General features: G+C 48.6%; 3 protein-coding genes across 3 annotated transcripts in view; 1 reads left to right on the plus strand and 2 right to left on the minus strand.

Annotated features, from left to right (window-relative positions):
- JSRP1 (junctional sarcoplasmic reticulum protein 1) overlaps window positions 1-3,703 on the minus strand; it is a 36,517-nt gene extending 32,814 nt beyond the window's left edge. The window contains exon 1 of the mRNA XM_062596207.1: window positions 3,617-3,703. The gene's annotated coding sequence lies outside the window, so the exon portion shown is untranslated. The remainder of the gene's footprint in view (window positions 1-3,616) is intronic.
- A 338-nt stretch (window positions 3,704-4,041) lies between these two features.
- Window positions 4,042-8,356, plus strand: OAZ1 (ornithine decarboxylase antizyme 1). Its single transcript, XM_062596365.1, is given in 6 exon segments — window positions 4,042-4,222; window positions 6,659-6,716; window positions 6,718-6,804; window positions 6,938-7,110; window positions 7,706-7,791; window positions 7,925-8,356. Coding segments are annotated over 6 exon segments (651 nt in total). The 5' UTR covers window positions 4,042-4,106; the 3' UTR covers window positions 8,056-8,356.
- A 4,565-nt stretch (window positions 8,357-12,921) lies between these two features.
- On the minus strand, window positions 12,922-16,530 carry PEAK3 (PEAK family member 3). Its single transcript, XM_062596594.1, has 4 exons — window positions 16,345-16,530; window positions 15,369-16,048; window positions 15,003-15,101; window positions 12,922-14,558 (listed from the first exon to the last, which is right to left on the minus strand). The coding sequence occupies exons 1-4, from the start codon at window positions 16,409-16,411 to the stop codon at window positions 13,554-13,556; spliced, it is 1,851 nt and encodes a 616-aa protein (XP_062452578.1). The 5' UTR covers window positions 16,412-16,530; the 3' UTR covers window positions 12,922-13,553.
- Window positions 16,531-19,152: the final 2,622 nt, after the last annotated feature.

The following is a 19,152-nucleotide window of genomic DNA, read 5'->3' on the forward strand; positions in this document are numbered from 1 at the left end:
GGAAACAGTCAGTGAGGCCAGCAGCAGACCACTCTCAAAAAGCTCCTTCTCAGCGGGAGGAAAAAAAAAAACAGATGCACTAATATTTGCAGCCTTGCTGTTTAGTTAAGTTTTAATTAGCTAAAAACCAGAACTGTTGATCTTTCCTTTTCTAAATAAAAAAAAAAACCACAGTGGAACTATGATATTAATATGCAGAGTTTCAGAATGGTCAATGAGTATTTCAGGTCCAGCAAATCTTTTTAAGCATTAAGTTTCTTGTCATCTGATCACAAACACTTGCAAACCTGAAAACAGACAACGACGAAGACATTCAGTTACTTATTTTGCCCACTTCTTGCTCTAACGTCTGTTAACATCAGCTACTAATCCTGAACTTGATTTTACATACTCCTTTGCTACCAGAAACTCTACTTCCAATCTAAGAGCTTTCAGAAAGTAAAATTATAAAAGCTTGACAAAGAATCCTTAGCTGAGAATTTTGACTAATGTTCAGGATCTCCCTTGTTAAAAGAAAGAGAATGAAAAGCATGCTGAAATGAGGTTAAAAAGGGATAATGTTCTAGAAAATAAAACTCTGGCTTTCCTCAACCTGAAACAACTTAAACTTAGATTCCTACTGTGGTATTCCATTTTGTTGCTTCTCTTTCCTTTCTCCATTTGCAGGTCTGGTTATTTAGTAACTCAGATTGTACAAGATATTTTCCCAGGTAATTTTATACAGCCTAATTGCTGCTATGTGTTTGTGTAAGAACACAGAACATCTGGACTCAGTGCATGCTCTAAAAGAGTTCAGGAGGGAATTAATATAAACTTATTGCCACTGACTCCTTGGCATATCCCCTGCTTTGGGGACTACACTGGTCCTTTGAAACAGTATCTTGGAGATGGGAAGGCTCTGATCATGGGGAGCCAGTGGAACAAGGTCGTCTTGGTCTGTATTTTGTGGGGACATGGGCTGAACTAGAGCCTCAGGACAAGATTCTCTATTTGCAGTTGTCTATCCTGCCTCTGTGTTTAAAGTTATCATGCCACAGCAGAATTGGGCATGTAGGAATGGGTGTCCACACCTCAGCTATTAGAGGTCACTCTAATATCATTAGATAACACCAGGGACTGGGATGGGTTTGGACTAAGATGCCAAACTATGAATGCAGCTGGAGCAACTGAGACACAGACATATAATTACTTCTGCTTACTCTGCTATGGGTATGGTAATCGTGGCAAAACATTGGTAATACACAGCTGGAGATGGCAACATCTCAAACTGCCTCAGCTGTTAATCTTAAAGTTGTGAGTCAGAGTCCTCCCTATGAGGATTTATGATTCATTGTCACTGCTAAACTGGAAAAGTCAGGCTATCTAAACAAAACTGCAGCTGGAACTAATCCCACACAGTATTTAATGCATAAAAAAAACCAAACCAAACAAACAAAAAAACCCCAAGTTGATTGGGCCCTTTTCAGGCTACAAAACAGCATAGCAGTGTCCAGGTCACTCATCTGTAAAATGGTCTAACGGCCCACTGAGATGACAGGGATCCAAAGATCAATGCTATTTCAATTGTCACAGTAAAGAGGGAGGCAGCTGCAAAGATGATGCCTTCTGTCACCGAGCCATTATAAAGAATTACAAGCAGATTACCACATAAATAATAAATATCATTATTAGAAATAATGAAACCTAAAACACAATTCTAAGGCAGTCGTTCCATCGCTGAATCCATCCAACCCCTTCCCCCTTGCCCAGAAAAACCTTTCTAAAGCAACATACAATGCAGAATTGCCAGATCTCCTCTGAAGTGCTTCGCTTGGCCTGAGTATTTCCGAGTTGCAGCTATGCTCTTGATTCAGATCGGTCTCTGGAGGACACACTACACTGATTCACCTCCATAAATCAATAGCCAAGTCTCAAGAGTGAGGTGAAAGCAAGTACTAATGTCTCAGTTATTTTGTGTTCTGGGAGTTAAGTGCAGATACCTGCAGCAGGAAAAGAATTTTTCCCTTGCACCTCTTACTTACCATGACTCCCAGACAAGTAACTGGCTGCTGGCCAGGCCGGGCTTGTCATCTAAGCTGCAGGAAAACAGACAATGTTTTTTTCTGGCAATACACTTTGTTCTATCATAGTCAATGTAGTTTCAGGACACAGAAGGTGGGTGGGGATTTAGATACTTATTCTTGTGTGAAGTGGAACTAATCAATGGAATATCCATGTGCTCAGAGTTCCTGAATGGGAACATTTTAAGGCAAATAAAAATAAGCAATAATGTAAAAACAAAAGATGCCCATACAGCTACAGTACCTGAAGGTAATAAGACAGGCTTGTCGCAGCTAGATTTGATTAAAAAAAATAGTGATCTCCATTTTTTTATAAAGTTGTATTTTTGAACAAACATACCTCCAGTTTTTCTTAGGCTCTGTATCCACTTTTTTCTACTTACTTTTAGGGCACTTACTTTACAAGGCACACCTGATCACAAACTTGATTCAGAATCAGGTAAACCTTCACCTGGAGCTTTCTTTCCATGCTGAATAATAAGATACACACTCTAGGATCTGCCCCGTTCAGCTTCTGGCTTGGTTTTCAGAAGATAGCTGGTGTCACCTAGTATGTTACAGACTTCAATGTTCAGAACTGCCTAAGCCAAAGATCTGCTGTCATGGGAATTACAATGCATTTACTTTTTGCACACATTTGACTGCTGCTTTTCGGATGAATTTTGAAGACCCTTCCCTAAAACATGAGTCTGCGTTTATGCCAGTATTGTCCAAAAGGGATGTCTGGGTTATCCAATTTGCATCTTCCCCTCTAGACCTTGCTCTTGCCATGAATCAGCTTCATAAAGACCCAAGTCTGTCTCGAGGTCTTGTATTTCCAAAATGCTCGTAGGAGCTCAAACATGTAGCGTTACATTAGCAGGGAAGTGGTTTTGGCTGTTTGTTAAAGGCAGAGGGTGCAGACTAGCTTCTGCCATGTAAATAAGCAACATTTGCTTACTTCCTCATTCAGATACAGCACAGCAAAGTGTCCTCCCCCACAATTAAAAGCATTACCAGCAGCCCACTCCCCACTACCTCAGCTGTAACTATAAATTACCACACAGTGCACAGTATAAAACACCAGCCGGGGGGAACGGAAAGGTTTAAGGTGTTGAAATTCCAGCCGAGTGCAGACCAACAACGGAAAACACCAAAAACAAGTCACCATTTCAGCCTACTCTTCTCCGAAGCTTTTTTATTTAATGTTTCTCTAAGTTTTGAGCTGATGAAGGTTATCCGCGGCATGTAGGCAGGCGGCAGGGCCTCCGGGCACCGCTGCCGCCCTTCCGGCAGTCTACCGAGCTGCCCCGCGACGGCAAAACCGAGGCGCTCCCCAGCCCCGCCACGGGCCACCGCCACGGGCCCCCGCCTCGCCTTCCCCAGCCTCCCCCTCCCCCGGCTCCGGTTCGCGCCGCGAGACAGCGGGGAAGACCGAACCCCTCCACAGCCGCCGCTATCGCACCGGTACGACCGGCCGCTAACGGACACCGCCTCGTCACCGCCCGGCCCCTCCCCCACCACCGCCGGCGCATGCGCGCGGCTGGGGCTGGCCCCTCCCCCTCCCCGCCGTTTACCTCAGAGAGGCGGGGGCGCGGACGCCGGGCTCGAACTAGCGCCTCAGAGGGGAGTGATGGCTGCGGCGCCGCGCTGAAGCCTCCCGGCCGAACCAGGCCAGCCTCAGCCCACCCGCTGCAGACGCAGCCAATCAGCGCCCCCTCTCCCTACCCCATTCCAGGCCTCTCGCGCTTCTAACCAATGTTAACCGCCTACTTATGCTTCCAACCAATAGGAAAAGAGCACTGCGTTCCGCCTCCGCTCTCCCCTCAGCCAATGGAGAGCGAGTCTCTCTAAGGGACAGTTGGGCTGTTTACCGCAGAGGAGTCCTTTCCCGTTCGAGGGCGTGGCCCGCTCTGAGGGGCGTTGCCATGGCGGAGGGGGCGTGGCTTGAAGGCTATATAAGGACCCGTTGCAGCCCGGCTGCCATTTTATGTAGCAGTGCCTGGAGAGTGGTCGGCTGGGGGGGGGGGCGGCGGAGGGTTTCGGGGTTCGGACCAGAGCGGCCGGATGGTGAAATCCTCCCTGCAGCGGATACTCAACAGTCACTGCTTCGCCAGAGAGAAAGAGGGGAATAAAAGCACCGTCATGCCCGCCGTGCTGAGCCTCAGTACCGGACAGAGCAGGTGAGGGGCCGCGGCCTCCCTCGGCCCTTGCGCCGCTGGGCGCCCTCCTCCCTCTCCCTCCAGGCCCGCCCTGCCTCTCCCCCTTCTCCCTCAAGCGCCGGTTGCCGGTCGCCGCCCCCGTCGCGGAGGTGGGGGAGGGGAGAGGTGCTCCGTGGCGGGTGGGGGAGGGGCGCCAGCGCACCACCGCACCACCGCCTTGCGGCTCGCCTTGCCCCCCCCCCCCCCCGCGCGAAAGGGGAGGGGAAAAAAAACCCCAAGACAACACCAAAAAAAAAAAAAAAAAGGGTTTTCAGCCTCCGCAACTCCCACCTTGCTTCCGGTGTGACTCCTCGCCGTGTCGGGGGGGCCTCGAGGCCCGCATGGTTGGACTCAGGCCGCTCCCACCCCCGGGCCGGTGCCCCCGCAGTCGCCTCAGCCCCCTGCCCCGGGCGCTGCGTGCCGTGTGCCCCAGTGGGGTCTTAGCCGTGTAGTCTCTGGAGGTGCCATAAACCACGGGAGGAAGCTCTGAAAAAAACCGCACGCCAGCTCCTAACGTGAAGCGGCTCCTCAGTAGTATCTCCCTGAGCAGCTAATGGGATCAAAGGTGCCTTGAGACAAAAGCCGAGGCCCGAGTTGCCTTGTGCCTATCGTGCGAGAAAACGCAATCAAACACGGCTGGCAGAGGGTCGAAAGCCGTGATCGCCTTATGTAATGATAGCTATTCTTGAAAACTGATTGAGGATACCGAGTCTAAAGTACAACGTAAGAGTGTTAAGAGCTGTTAGTTTAAAATTCAACTAGAGAATTAAACAATCCCAACAGATGCTGGGAAGAAAATATCTGAATATCAGGGTGAGCCGTGTAGAGTGATGAAGCTTAGGACACCAATCTGCTCTTTGTAAAGAAAATGATGATCAGACCTGGTATGTGAATTATGAAACTAGTTTCTCCTTGAATTCTTTAGAAACCTATTTTCATAGTTGATTGCTCTTTGAAGAAAGTCTTTTTTTCTTTTTCGCCAAGAAGAGTAAGATTGGAAATACATTGCCCATCTTAGAGCCTAGAGAGTATTAACCGTACCTGCTTTCACTGTTTGAAATGTGAAAGCATAGAATATAAAGGTTATTACACTCCCTTGTAACAATTGCTGATGAAGGGTTCTGAGCAGGTACTTAAATACAGACCTGTTTATAAGAGCAGTCAGGAATACACAGATTTATGATCAGTCTTGGATAATATAATATTTTAATGCTAGTGTTAAAGGAAACTCTTGCTGTCTTGCATAGAGCCTAAAAAATAATGAAGGTTCACTTAACTGAAATAAAGCAAATTCTAATTTTTTACTTGGATCAATACAACTTTGCAGTTACTGCTGTTACTGATTCTTTCCAGCATATAGTAGATGGTCTGTACAGCCATTCAGATGATTTTTGATATGGATTGTTCATCAGATCTATGACAAATTAAAAAAAAAATAAACTTGCATGAACTGTGCAAAATGGAGGATTATTTTGTACATGTTTATTCTGATTTGCAAATGGCTGCTGGCACTCACAGACAGGACGATTGTGAAAATTTCCCTAAGGGCCTCGATTGCTGCATCTGCTGAGATGACGCAACTAAAGAGTAAGCCTGCAGGGTGAAAGATGGTGCAGAGGGAGGGGCCAGTCACTGTAGCGTTTGCTATTAGTACAGTAGAAGGCTTATTCGGTTAAGCAGGCTTACAGATGGGATGAAACCTAGCATATATATTAGAAATGTTTCATAACTTATGAGGATAACCTTAAGTACTGAACTTGGCAGAGCAGTGTAAAATTGCTCTGGAAGCAGTGCTCCAGTAGGAAGATTCAAATAGGTTTTCAAATATTCAGATGTAGTCTCAAATGACTTAAAATTGGCAAGCTTACTTGTCTGAGCTTCTGCGTAATAAAAGCATTTGAGGTAGATTGACATCTCTGACTTTCATGTAGTTTTCTGACCTCAAGCCAAGAGTGCTGATGCAAAGATTTAATGTAATTATGGCTGCATATCAGAAGGAGGAATAATACCTAGCTTGCTGGGCAAGTATATTTCTGATAATTGTTACAAGGTCAAAGAGGGGGAGGAGGAAAAAAGGTATGCTATGTGTGAGATAGCAAACCAGTTCATCTCGATCAGATCAAGTAGGCTGCCTTGATCTAGAAGTACACATTAAATTGAGACTATTTTCATGTCCAGATTCATTCAAAGCACTATCAGTTGCATTTCCTGAGGCTTGTGGATCTGGGCTTTGACCTGGAAGCTCCTTTGTCTTGTCAGCTTGCCTAGATTGAAGTGGGAGGAGTTCCTCTGCCCTGGGGATTATTACTATTACTATTTTTTTAAAACTCACCTTCCTAAACAGTTTTAAATACAAAATTTCAGAGCTTTACTTAACACAACTACTTGTTCACTTATGTAACTGCAATCTCTTTCTAGTTCCAGGGTTCCCTTCAATTGCTGTAGTAACCTGGGTCCGGGGCCTCGGTGGTGCTCCTGATGTCCCTCACCCACCCCTGAAGATCCCAGGTGGGCGAGGGAATAGTCAGAGGGATCACAATCTTTCAGCTAATTTATTTTATTCGGTGAGTAATGTTAAGTAGTTTCCTGTAGTGGCTTTGAATGCTTTTCTTGTCTGGATTCTATTAATGGGAGTTACCTTTTTTTTTTTTTTTTAATAATGAATCACGAGTAACTTTGCACATCTTACTACTGCAGGATAATCGGCTGAATGTAACAGAAGAACTAACATCTAATAACAGGACAAGAATTCTGAATGTCCAGTCAAGGCTTACAGATGCCAAACACATTAGTTGGAGAGCAGTGCTGAACAACAACAACCTCTATATAGAAATTCCCAGTGGTGCTCTGCCTGAAGGGAGCAAAGACAGGTAGGTAGAAAAAGATGCAACTGCGATTTTACTTCCTTCCCTCTTGAAGGTTTCTCAGGAGAGAAATTGAAGGAGAGTAACACTGGTGTTGACTGCCACAGGATACAACAGATAAACTTTCAAAACAAAGGAAAGACTTAAGTGCAACTATGGCGCTTGAAGCGACTTGTAAGAGGCTGTAACTAAGTGATCCTATATAAGGGCTTTGTCTACCTATTTTGCAGGTTAGGATTAACAAAAACGTGCTTCAGACTGTTCTGAGGTATTAAGTGCAGCTACTTTTTATCTAGTGAAACATCAGTCTGAGCTTTTATTTAGAATAGCAGCTTGGTTGGAGCTGATGTCACTGAAATGCTCTGTTCAGTTGCGACAAGCTTGCTTTTTGTGATGAAGACTTGGATTTCTACCCCCCCCGCCCCCCCAGGTTATACTTAGGGCTCAGACTGGTGAATTCATTGGTGAATATCTAGAACCCCAACCTGCTACTTGTAAGCGTATCTGCAAATGCATTCATATGCATGAGGCTTTGCTAGGTATGTGTGGAGGACAAATACTTGCTTATGTTCATTGAGTATATCTTTCATTTGTGTTCTAGTTTTGCAGTTCTTCTCGAGTTTGCTGAGGAACAGCTTCGAGTTGATCATGTCTTCATTTGTTTCCACAAAAACAGAGATGATAGAGGTAGGTGTTACCTCCTTAGCACCATTGGTTCTAGATCTGTTGATCAACATTTGAAGTTGGTTTTGCTGGATGCTCTGTTAAACTATTGCATGGTATCAAGTGGTTGAAATGTGTATTTTCTGCTTTCTTCTAGCTGCATTGCTCCGTACTTTCAGCTTTTTGGGCTTTGAGATTGTGAGACCAGGGCATCCCCTTGTCCCCAAGAGACCAGATGCTTGCTTCATGGCCTACACGTTTGAGAGAGACTCATCAGAAGAAGAATAGATTGCAATGTTTGCCTCTTAGAGCTTTCTTGTTGTCTATAAAGATGATTCTGTAGAAATTTTGTCAACATCTATTACAGTATATATAACTGTTTGTACGAAACGTTGTGACCAACTGCTCTGGTGGTGAGATGTTGAAAATTTCAGACTCCACATCTTTTTCTGGATTTGTGCGCATGTTGTGGTTGTGCAAATAAATGCTCCCTCCAAATTAGCAGTATATTTCTTGAAGTTTAATATTGTGTTTGTGATACTGAAGTATTTGCTTTAATTCTAAATAAAAATTTATATTTTACTTTTTATTGCTGGTTTAAGATGTTTAAGACTCACACTCTAAAGAGATTTGGCTGTGAAATTGCCCCAACCATCTGAATTAAAATTCTAGGTATGGAAAGGCTTGCTTGGGTCACTCATTGCTTGACTGGAACTTGTGGTGGTGATCTGTCAAGATTGAAGTAATCTAGCACTCCTGCTAAAAACCGATTCTTAATGAAATAATTAGCATTTATTCATTTCCACTGCTAATAAGGGGCAGATGGAGTTGGAGCTGGATCCCTGGTGTATAACATCACCCTGTCTAAATGTTTTGTAGAATACTTCAGGGCATATATTAGATAAAAGAAGCACAAATAAGATGCTCAGTGAAGTACAGCTGATGCATGTCTTGAGGTCATGGTACCTAAGGATCAAATAAGCAGTTCTGGTGTCTGAAGTCACTTGTAGCAGTGAAGTCCTGTGTTAATGAGTGCTCAATTTTCTGACAAGATGACTCAAATGACAAGCTCGTGGGCTCTGAATTGATGAAGACTTCTGACATATGTATTAGCTAAGTAGCGTTGTCTAGGTTAGGCAGCCTCTGGAACTGGATGTATGTCATGGGAAGAACAGCTTTGAGTTGAAGGGGCAGGAATCACCTGAGGATTGGGTTGCACAGGCAACTTGAGTTAATAGTTGAGATGCTGATACAAAGGGGAAAATGGTACTTGCATATTGCTAATGCTACTAAAACTCATGTAGGAGTATTAGTGTGTTAGCTCAGACCTGAGATCTATTCAGTCCAATGCTATGTTCTATGCTGGCTTTCAGCTTGCTTCTAAGGGAAGAGCCAGGCAATGCTGGTTTAGCAGGTAGGTCTCTGATGAGATTCTTCCTGGTTTGCTGAAGGACCCATGCTCAAAGCATTATAGCTGAAAGCTTTTCTTGATACTTTTGTCACTTCGAAGGTTTCTTTAGCACCTTTTGAGACCCTTTGCCTCTCTAAAAGCTTGCAGCAGTGAGTTCTGCATGTGAGGTTTGTGCTGGGTCTAAGGCTATTTCATCAGATTTGAAACCCACTGTTGTCAGACTGAGTCAGTATAAATACAAGCACATGATCTTCACCAAAGTGTGTACTTCCATGGCTTGACATCCAACCAGAGCTTGGCTTTGGGAAACCATGTCCAGCTTGCAACTCTATATAAATGAGTTCTTTGGGAATGCTTTTTGATGTGATTCTTAGGCTGCTAAGGCAGCTGTTCTTGACTGAATAGTGCTGGAATGGCACAGAATATGTTTAAACCATAATCTGTTAAAATCGATTCTTAAAGAAGCAGCAAACATCCATTAATGATAACTGCCCTCACTGCTACAGTGTCACGTACTCCGAGAAGCTTTAAAGGCAGAGGGTGCTACCTCGTGGGGGATATGTTGAATTAGCAATGCAGCAGAAAGTGTATGGTCTTGATTTTTTTTTAAAGGACTTCAGATACTTATCTGAACCTTTCGATAACAAGTCAAACCTTGCCAGTATCCCCTTGCCAACTGAGGCAGCACTCTGTTCTTGGATCCCTGCGTACAGCACGTAGCACAACAGTAGCCTGAGCTAGGACTAAGGCTCTTGGCTCCAGCATGATACAGTTAAAAACAGACCTTTTGCCAAAACATTGTGGCTTTATAATACTGCTCCTCCCCCCCCCCTTTTTTTTTTAAGCTATGAACTTGCAGTTCTTGGTGTACAAAAGGCTAGCAAAGAGGAGGTGGGCATGGGTGTGGAATGGGTGTTTTTGCTTTTGTTAAGCATGCTACAGCAGGCTTGAAGTTCATAAACTATTTCTCTAGAGAAACAGTTTATTTTTCTTTGATTCTACTGTCACAGCCACACTGCATCTGTGTTTCTGTCTGCTTTCTGTAGGGATAAGTAGGGAAACACAAGATGTCTTGCCTTGGAGGCCATTGTCCCCTATGAACTTTCTTTGTCACCTTGGGTGCTATGTATCCCATCTGGCAGGTGAAGACTGTAGGACCTGGCTTGTCGGAGAGGCAAAGTAAGCATAGTTGAGTGAGATGATCGCCTAATGGTGATGGTCAAATGAAAACCAGAAATAGAGATGCAGGTGGTGGTTCTCAGAGGTGACACAGGATCTGGCCTGGCTCCAGGACATGCTTGGGCTGGAACAGGCCTTGTGGGTGCCAGCCTGCACCTAGGCCCTGGCAGGAGCAGGTTTTTCCTTGCTTCTCTGGGATCAGATGCTCAAACAAGCTGTGTTGGTGGAGCTGCTGCTGGTGCCAGGTGTTTTACTGCCATCTTGTAGCCATGCAAGATACTACAGGAGAGGTGGTGTGGGCAAGGCTGCACTAAGTCTGAGGTGCTGCAGGCAGGTGCCTTACTCATGCTTCAAACCCAGACAGTCTTTTCTAGACCTTTTAGATCCAAAAGCCCATTCAGGGCCTAACCTCTGAACGCTGTTTTCAGGAACCTGCTCAAGTCAGGGTGTCAGGATTTCTGTGGCTGGAGAGCGTGCCTGCGCACACGTACTCCATGTGCTTATCTGTTCCTCTTCTTTGAAACTCAGCTGGGGAAATTATGCTGATAGATCAGAAACAAACCAACTTTCTACAGTACAAATGTGACTGGTCCAAGCCTCTGCCCTCAGGGCCAGCCTTCCGTTACATGGGGTTCAGCGTTGTTTTGTTTTTCCTAGGGGGTCTGTTCCTGTAAAACTGGTGTTGCACTAGCTTAGCGGCATGGCAGACGGTATTGAGCATTGTGCTCACCAAGGTGGGCTCTGCTAAGTGCCTTTTTCTCCAGAGATGCTGCAGCCGTGCTTTGTCCAGTCCATTTCCATCTCTGCTCCACAAGGTGATCTGGGCAAGCCCCATTGCATCTCCCTTGATGGCCATTTTAGCTTTAGTTTGGAAGCCGTTCAGGGCAGGAACAGTCCCCCGCTGTGTGTCCACACAGCCTCGTACAAAGGGGCTGCGATCTCAGCTGGGTCTTTGGCCCTGCTGTAACCCAAATAATGAGGCTGCTGTCTTCCTGTGTTGAAGGCAGAGAGACAGAGCCTGTCTTAAGGGCTATGTGACGACGGTCACAAGGAGCTGATGGAGATAGGAGCATATTTCTGCTGTGCTAAGCTAGCAGGAAGCTATGCTTCCCCGGGGAGAAGCAGTGTGCTTATCGAACAGGGCAGGAGGCAGAAGTCCATGGATTGGCACAACCGGAAGAGCTCATCTCTGTGGTTCCATCTTTCAGGGTCACATTGCAGTTTACCAGCGTTTCTTCAAGTTCAAAGACTTCTAAGAGGAATCTTTCCAGATCCAGCCATGCCCTTAGTTCTAACGGCTACCTGGCCTGTCATTGCCTGCATCCACGGGGATGGAGGGACTGATCCAGCAGTAGCAGCAGGGAACACCTGGAGGGTCCATTTCACTGCACACAGAGCCCATGACTGCTGCTCTCAGGTGGTAGCTCAGAGTGAATTAATAATTACTGCGTACAAATCGCCCGAGCAGAGCCTTGTAGAGTGCTCCTCTCTCTGCAAAGACAACTGCAGAAAGTGGACTAATCAGTCAGCATCCAAGTGGTGATTAAGGTATAGATTTCGCATGGTGCTGAGTAGCTGCAACTCATGTGACCTTTCCTTGAGATATGCCCCCTCAAGGGCCCTGGGACAGATGTGTGGCTCTCATTAGAGGTCTTTTTATACAGGAAATGAATTTATTGCAAGCTGCACTCAGCTGAGTCACGGAGTGAGTCAGTGTGGAAGCATCTTGCCTGCAGGCAAAAAGAACTTCCCAGAAAAACTCCAGTGAGCTTGGTTTGAAGTGTTGCGTCACAGGCCAGGTTTGGTAACGTGGTTTTGTGGGGAACTATGTGTCCGTTCCAAAACAGGCCTCCAGGTCCCTGACACGCTAACCCTGCTCTTCCAGCCTGGGGGGTTATAGGTAGAGCTTTGGAGAGATTGTGCAAGATCCTGGGCTTTAGGCCTTCCAGCATCAGGTTGTCCTGCTGCCTGGGAAGCCTGAAAATTCTTAAAAATTTTACAGCATGGATTGCACCATGGAGATTGCTGTGCAGATAGAGACATGCAGGACATCCAAGTGCTGCGTTTGCAGTGTCTCATTACCAAGAGACCCCCCAAAGAGATTAGGAGACTTACCTGTGAGTGTGTCTTGTGTATATAACAGTAAATGCAATGGACCTGTCTCGGGCTCATCTGGAGACCAGCGCTCCAGGCCAATTCCTCTGTGTGTAGCAGCCATAAAGTGACCTGAACTGTTCACTATATGCTATCAACACTATTCCAGCTAATCACCATAGAGCAGTGAAGCTTGGCTTTGTATTTCTCCCTGGGTACATTATCAGGGCATGTAATGCTGTAAAAGAAGCACGTAAAGGACCAGTATTTAAGAGACTCGGATCTGATTTTTATTGAAGCTATGTGGCTGGTGTATTTCCCTCTTGGAAATGTCATTTATATTTGTGACTGTGCCACAAACTCTTTCCAAAGAGCGAGGATATACAATGTGTTGTATTTCTCCTTCGACAGCAGTGCCTTAAGGTGAACTGTAATGTTTGCCACTTTATTGTTGTTTAAAACAAAGCATCATCACAAGTAGAACATGAGGAGGGATCTGAAGAACTGAGATTTTTTTTGCCTAGAGATGAAGCCCTGTAAACTCTACTTAGGATAATCAGCCCCTTAATTGGCATTTGACCCTGGGGCTTCCATCAAGGCATCTCTCCTGAGATGCTCTGATGAACTGGATTCGTAGCATCAAATGAAAATTGTCTGAAGGAACAAAAAAATGTCCTTTATTGTGGGAGCTCCTTGCCAAGGTAACACAGGGTAGGAGTTTGGTCCCAGCTTACTTAGGATTGTCATTAATGAACGATAGAAGAAGCAGCATCCCAGTGCAGAGCTTTAAAAATAGAGTTTTCCCAGCCAAGCTACCCGTACTAGCTTTGTTTCCATGTGGGAGAAGGAGGCTGGTGGATTTGGCTGGCTCACCCATTCTCCATATACTCTTGGCTTTCAGGAGGTCTCTTGAGCAGGTGAAGCTTTAGCTTGTCTTTAGGTAACCTCCAGGGGGATCTCCCAAGCACACAACACCTTCATCCTCAGTGGTCAGGGGAATGCCTGGTCTTCTGACTTCAATGACTCTGTCTCTTCTTTGGAAGAACAAGAGGATGAAGAGGATGAAAGACTCCAAGAGTTCAATGCATAAACCCTCCAGACTTCAGGGATTGTAGAGATCCTGGGTGACTTGGTAGATTGTATGTTCAGTGACCTCTTTAAAGTACTGGCAGCACAGCAACTCCTCGAGGCTAGGGCTCCCCCCAACACCAGCCATCTTCTCTGCAAACTTTAGCAGCAGCAGGGCTCTCTTGATGTCCATCCAGCTCCGGAGCAAAACAAGTGTCTTCTTACTCCTGGCAAAGAGCTCCTGACGAGGCCCCCAAAGCAGGACCTGTAGGATGTTCTTTGCCTGTTCTACAGAGACCCTCTTGCAGGGATCTCTGTGAAGAAGCAACACTGCCAAACGTTTAAGTCCTGTGGAATAAATAGACAGGGATGGGATTTCTGGAAGCCTTTTTCTTCCGAGGCCCAAGGCATTTTCCAAGGAGATGTCTACATGCAAGAGTGTATAGATTAGCATGCCTACATTCAGCTCATCTGCCACTGGGGAGGGAGGTGCAGAAAACCCTTCAGTCCAGTCTTGCTCTTGGGTTGTAGAACAAGGTCTTCTCTTTTCTTTAGCCTTGAAGAAGTTGCTGATGAGTAGCCTCGGAAGGGAGAGCCCCAGGGATGTCTCTTTGCCTTGCTGGATCAGGGAAGGACGTGGGCACTGCAGTAACAGCAGGTTCTCTGGGCAGATATCTCCCTGACCAGCGTTTTGCATCTTGAGGTGTTCCAACCCTGTGCACACCTGCAGAAGGAGGAGGCAAGCCAAGCGCTCGTAGTGGCCGGGGCTGGTCCTGTGAACATTGTGAGATTCCTTCACAAAGTCTGCCAAGGTCTGGTAGGGAACCTCAGGAGAAATGAGAACCTGCAGGACAGGAGGGGAACCAAGGAGGGCTGTGTCCTCTTCTCTGGACTGGGACTGACTGTGCTTCCTGGCGTTTCTTAGGAGGGCAAGCTCCTGAGGGAGGGAGTCAGTGAAGTGGCCGATCACTTGCTGGATGTTGCAGTGCACCCCAAGGGAGGTGTGCACAGCCAGACTACAGGAATGCGACTTGAGGACCTGTTAGGAGAGAAGAAGGCAGGGTATGGTCAGCTGCTTGAGAACAAAACCATGGGGTCAGCCAAAGCCCTGTCCTGGTTCAGGCCACCATCTCAGCTCATAGCCACCAGGACTGGCTGGAACAGGGTGAGTAGGTTATGGGAGTCAGGAACAGGTTACTGGGAGACAGTAGTACCATGCCATCATTTAGTGCCTACTGGGAGGGGAAGTGATGAGGAATGGAGAAGCAGCACTTGAGTTCTCTCCCTGCACTCTTTTAGCCCACTAATTCCTGCTGAAACACATCCCTGCCCCTGCATGGTTTTGAGCAATGAATGGGATGGGAAGAAGAGGGTTGGTCACCCCAACCTGCCTCAACAGGGCTGGAAAACTGCTGTGTGAGGTCTGACTCTGCACTGCCAGGGGAGCCAGCTCCACTCCAACCTCTGCTTTATGTCCGCTGACCCTCTGAGGCCTCTCATCAGGGCAATTTCCCCAGTGATGTTCTTCTTGATGTGTCCTCTGGGCCATTTCCATGTAGAACATCCCTGGACAGGCTGCTAGCTACAAAACCACACATGTCATCAGGGTCTTTGTTATGAAATGCAGAAATAGATGCTAGAAGGGGAAGCGCCTGCTGTAACAGTGAGTCAGTGGAAAAGCCAAGGCTGCTGACTCTCATTTCACACTCATCTGAAGCACACCCCCCCCACCACCACCACTGTGTGCTCTGAGAGTGAACTCCCTCCTGATGGTGAGTAGCTCTGAACAGGGCAGAGGTAGGACCAAGGAGAACCATTTCAGGCTCTTTTTCCTGGTTTTGGTGCTTACCTTTGCTGCAAATACCAGCTGGGCTTGCTCAAAGGCAAAGACGACTCGGAAGTACCAGGCGTCCCCTGATTCGCAACATGGGTCCTTCTCCAGGATCTTGAGATCTGCCCATTTCTTCCCTGCCAGCTCTGCTCTCAGTAGTTGCTGCTGGTCCTCCTTTCCCAGGAGACCCTCCTGGATGTTGGCCGAGAGCCGGGCCAGAGACGCCCACTGGCACCCCACCACCACCTCACACACCTCAGCTCTCCTCTCCAGGACCTGGAAGAGGCATCCGAGCTCCCCGTCAGGGGTCGAGAACGTCAGCTCTGCTGGGCTGGGAGATGGGACCAGGCTGCCTTTCTGCAGGCTGCTCTGGGTCACGGGTGCCCCCAGGCTTTGGGACTTGGTCAGGGGCCTCTTGGGTCCCCAGCAGGGTCTATCCTGCAATGGGTTGGAGCTGCCAGCTCCCTCCTCATGCCTTGGATGGGATGGTGGGATGCTGTAGAAGCCGCTGCTGGTGCGTGGTGGGGTGTCATCCCAAGAGCGACAGGCCAGCCCCTGCTCCGGGAGGGACTCCGCTCGCTGGAGCTGCTTTTTCGGCAATGGGGGAGGTAGGGGGTCCTGGCCAGTCTGAGAGGGGGGTCTCCCGGCTCCTTCCTTTCGGCTGGCCTTGGTGGGAACGAGATGTGCCCGCACCTCTCCTAGGGAAGAGGAACAGACACAGCAGAGCTCAGCCTTCCCCAAGGGGGAAAGAGGTGGGAGACAGAGGGGCACAAGAGACCGGTGTGTAGTTATCTGCCCCCCACCCTGTGTATTTCCAGCTCCCAAGCAACGCTCCAAGCCCAACCTCAGCCTGGCTCTCAGCCAGCCCAAAGGGATGCCGGCCAGGTACCGCAGGAGGACGTCAGGGACACGACCGGAGTTTGCCCCCAGCCCGGCCGAGCTGGTCCCTCACCTGCCCGAGCGAGGAGGGCAGGACTACCAGGGCGGCACTCACCCATGTTGCTGTAGATGAGAGTTGAGTCAGGTGGCTGGGGCGAGTGACCCTCCTCGGGGTCCGGCATGGGGACAGACGGTCCAGGGGTGCCCAGGTCCAGGCTGCTGGTGTGGAAGCGCGCTCTTCCCCGGCCTTCTGGGATGTACCTGCACGGGGGCGAGAGTCAGCACTCGCCGCCCCGGCAGGCTTTCCGGCTCCTCTCGATGCCGGCGCAGGGCAAAAAGGAAGAGAAAGGGGAACTGGTGGCTCCGGCTGCCGTGGTTAGGGGGAAGGACGGGGGGATGGCAGGTGGCCTCGGAGGGAGGTTGACTGCAGCTGGTGACACTTCTTTCTCGTAGGGGTCTCCAGCCACGGTGATGCTCCCACGCGGTGTGGGTGTCCTTCAACAGCACGCACGCGTGTGCTCGTGCACACATGCACACGTGTGTGTGCACATAGGGGGTCACATCCCCCCACTCCCCGCTCAGTGGCTGCAAGGAGAAGGTGATACCAGAGAAGGAGAAGCATGGCATGAGAGGGGGGGAAAAACCCGCCGGTGATGCGGGGCTGGGAGGGGGCAGCGACAGAGAGGGGCAGAGGGACCGAAAGGCGCCCAGGGAGGCTGGGAAGGAGCCGTCTGCGCCGCGCTGGGTTTCGCTTCCTCCTGCGCCGGCCTAGCTCAGCACAGCCCCGCAGCTGGGCCTGGGCCTTTGCGAGCGGTAGCGAAACCACGGTGCCTTTCTCCAAAGAAAAACCAGGATTTTCTGCTGTGGCCGTTCCCTGCTGTACAGCTTCGCCCCTCGCTGGCCCACGTCGTCCCCCCGTAACCCCGGGCGGACTGGGGTTTATCGGGCTGCCCCTCCTGAAACACGGCGCGCCGGGGACGCCCGAAGCACCACGCCCCGAGGAGCCGGCGGCTCACGCCGGCCCCGCTCTGCCGCTGCGGTCCCCGGGGGGCCGCTCTGTGCCCCTGCAGCATTTAGCCCCGTAACTCAAACCCGCCTCGACGCCTTTGCTTGGGAAACACCTTCCCGGGCCGTATTTGCAAAACAGGGGAACTTGTTACCTCCGAGTTTTCTCTGGCAGTGACGGGGGCTTGAACTCCATCTCCTGGGGCTTCGGCGAGGGGGGGGGGGGGGTCTTGCCGGCCTGGGTGGAGAGAGGGACCCAGCTGCGGCGGGTGTGAGACGCGGCCCCTCGGCGCTTGCACAACCTGGTGCAACCCCGTTGCAGGAAGACGTGTGGCCAACGCGCCGCTCCCGGCGTCGCTCTCACCCCGTCGCCGGTGCTACCCCGGGGCGGGGGGTGAAGCGCTGCCTGCAGAGGGTTGTGTTACAGTCACACTAATTGCACAACCTTCCGTTAGGAGCACCGCCAGCGTTACAACCTGCTGTGGTTTGGTGCAATCTGTTTGCTGCACCTTGGCCGCTCCGGGATGGCTTCGTGCGCCTTTTCCCGCGCTGCTTTCTGGGCGTTAGCAGCATTGCAGGGAGGGATTTCCACTGCCAACCACCCCTTAAACCTTCTTTAATTCCCTTTTTTTGCAAGCCTCTTTGGAATGCTTATACTGGCGAGGTGGAATTTTTGTTTTCCTCAGTTTTTGCTGGGATTTCACCAGGTGTTTACTCTTTGGCAGCCAAACCTTTAGCAAACACTTTTTCTCTCTGTGTTTTACGTGCGCTGTGTTGACATGAATCACTCAAATCCAGCAGGCAGAAGTCCTGCCCCGGCCAGCGCCTGGCCCCTCTAGGATAAAGCCGTGCTTTTAACATTTGAAAAAAATTACGCTTTGGAACATCTGCCTCCTTGTGTTTAGTCTTTGAACTAATTAGCAAGTAACTAATCGCACTAATAATTAGCAATCAGCCTGTGAGCCGATGCTGGCTGGTTCGGGCTGCATGAGAGTCGCCAGGTAGGATGGACTCCGGGATGCGGAAGACGAGGATTTCCCTGTGGAAAATGGAAAAGAGCCGGTCCCATTCCTATCGCAGTTTTAAAGTTTGTGCATTGAGCTCACTGGGGCTCTGTTATTTATTTATTACTATTTTTTTTGAGCTCCCATGGGAGCCGGTGCCTTGCCAGGGGCTCAGGAGCTTCTTCGGGGCCCGGCTGGCACCTGCACCAACATCATCCAGAAATCTGAGCTGGGCCAATAATTTGGGAGAAGGAGAACTGCATGTTGGCAAGCTGGCAATCCCCAACGCTGGGGAACGCTTCAGCTCCTTCCTTCCCATGTGGGCTGCTGCTTCGCTTTTCCAGCAAATCCACCCCGCTGGCACATCCAGGCAGCAACGAGGCTCAAATACTTACTTAGTTCCCGAAGGAATTGCAACTAATCATCACTGCAGAGCACTGAAGCTTAGCTTTATATTTCTCCCCGAACACGTCATCTCGGGCTATAATGGTGTTAAAAATAAAGAATATAAATGGAAAGCATTTAAGATGCAGCAGGATTCTGGGCTTATTGATGGCATTCGGCAACAGAGGTCAGCGTATCTCCCTCACCCTAATCAGTCATTTATGTTAATGAGTGTGAACAACCCGGTTTAAACAACAGTAAATCTATTAGATGCATCAGTATTTCTCCCTAATGAGTCATCTTACCGTCGAGATAAACCAGAGTCCATTAGGAGCAAAAAAAAGTGCAAAACTAATGAAATCAATGTGGTGCCACCAAGCCAGGGAGACGTGGAACGAGCCCAGTGGAGACCCACAGCCAGGGGACAGGAAAGCCCCTTTTGGAGAGGGATTTGATGTGAATACTTGGATTCAGCTTTCTATAATGAAGGCTGATAATGTTGAGATTTTAAAAGTTTGCATCAGCAAGTT

Source organism: Rhea pennata, chromosome 27 (assembly GCF_028389875.1).
Source record: "Rhea pennata isolate bPtePen1 chromosome 27, bPtePen1.pri, whole genome shotgun sequence".
NCBI classification, from domain to species: domain Eukaryota; kingdom Metazoa; phylum Chordata; class Aves; order Rheiformes; family Rheidae; genus Rhea; species Rhea pennata.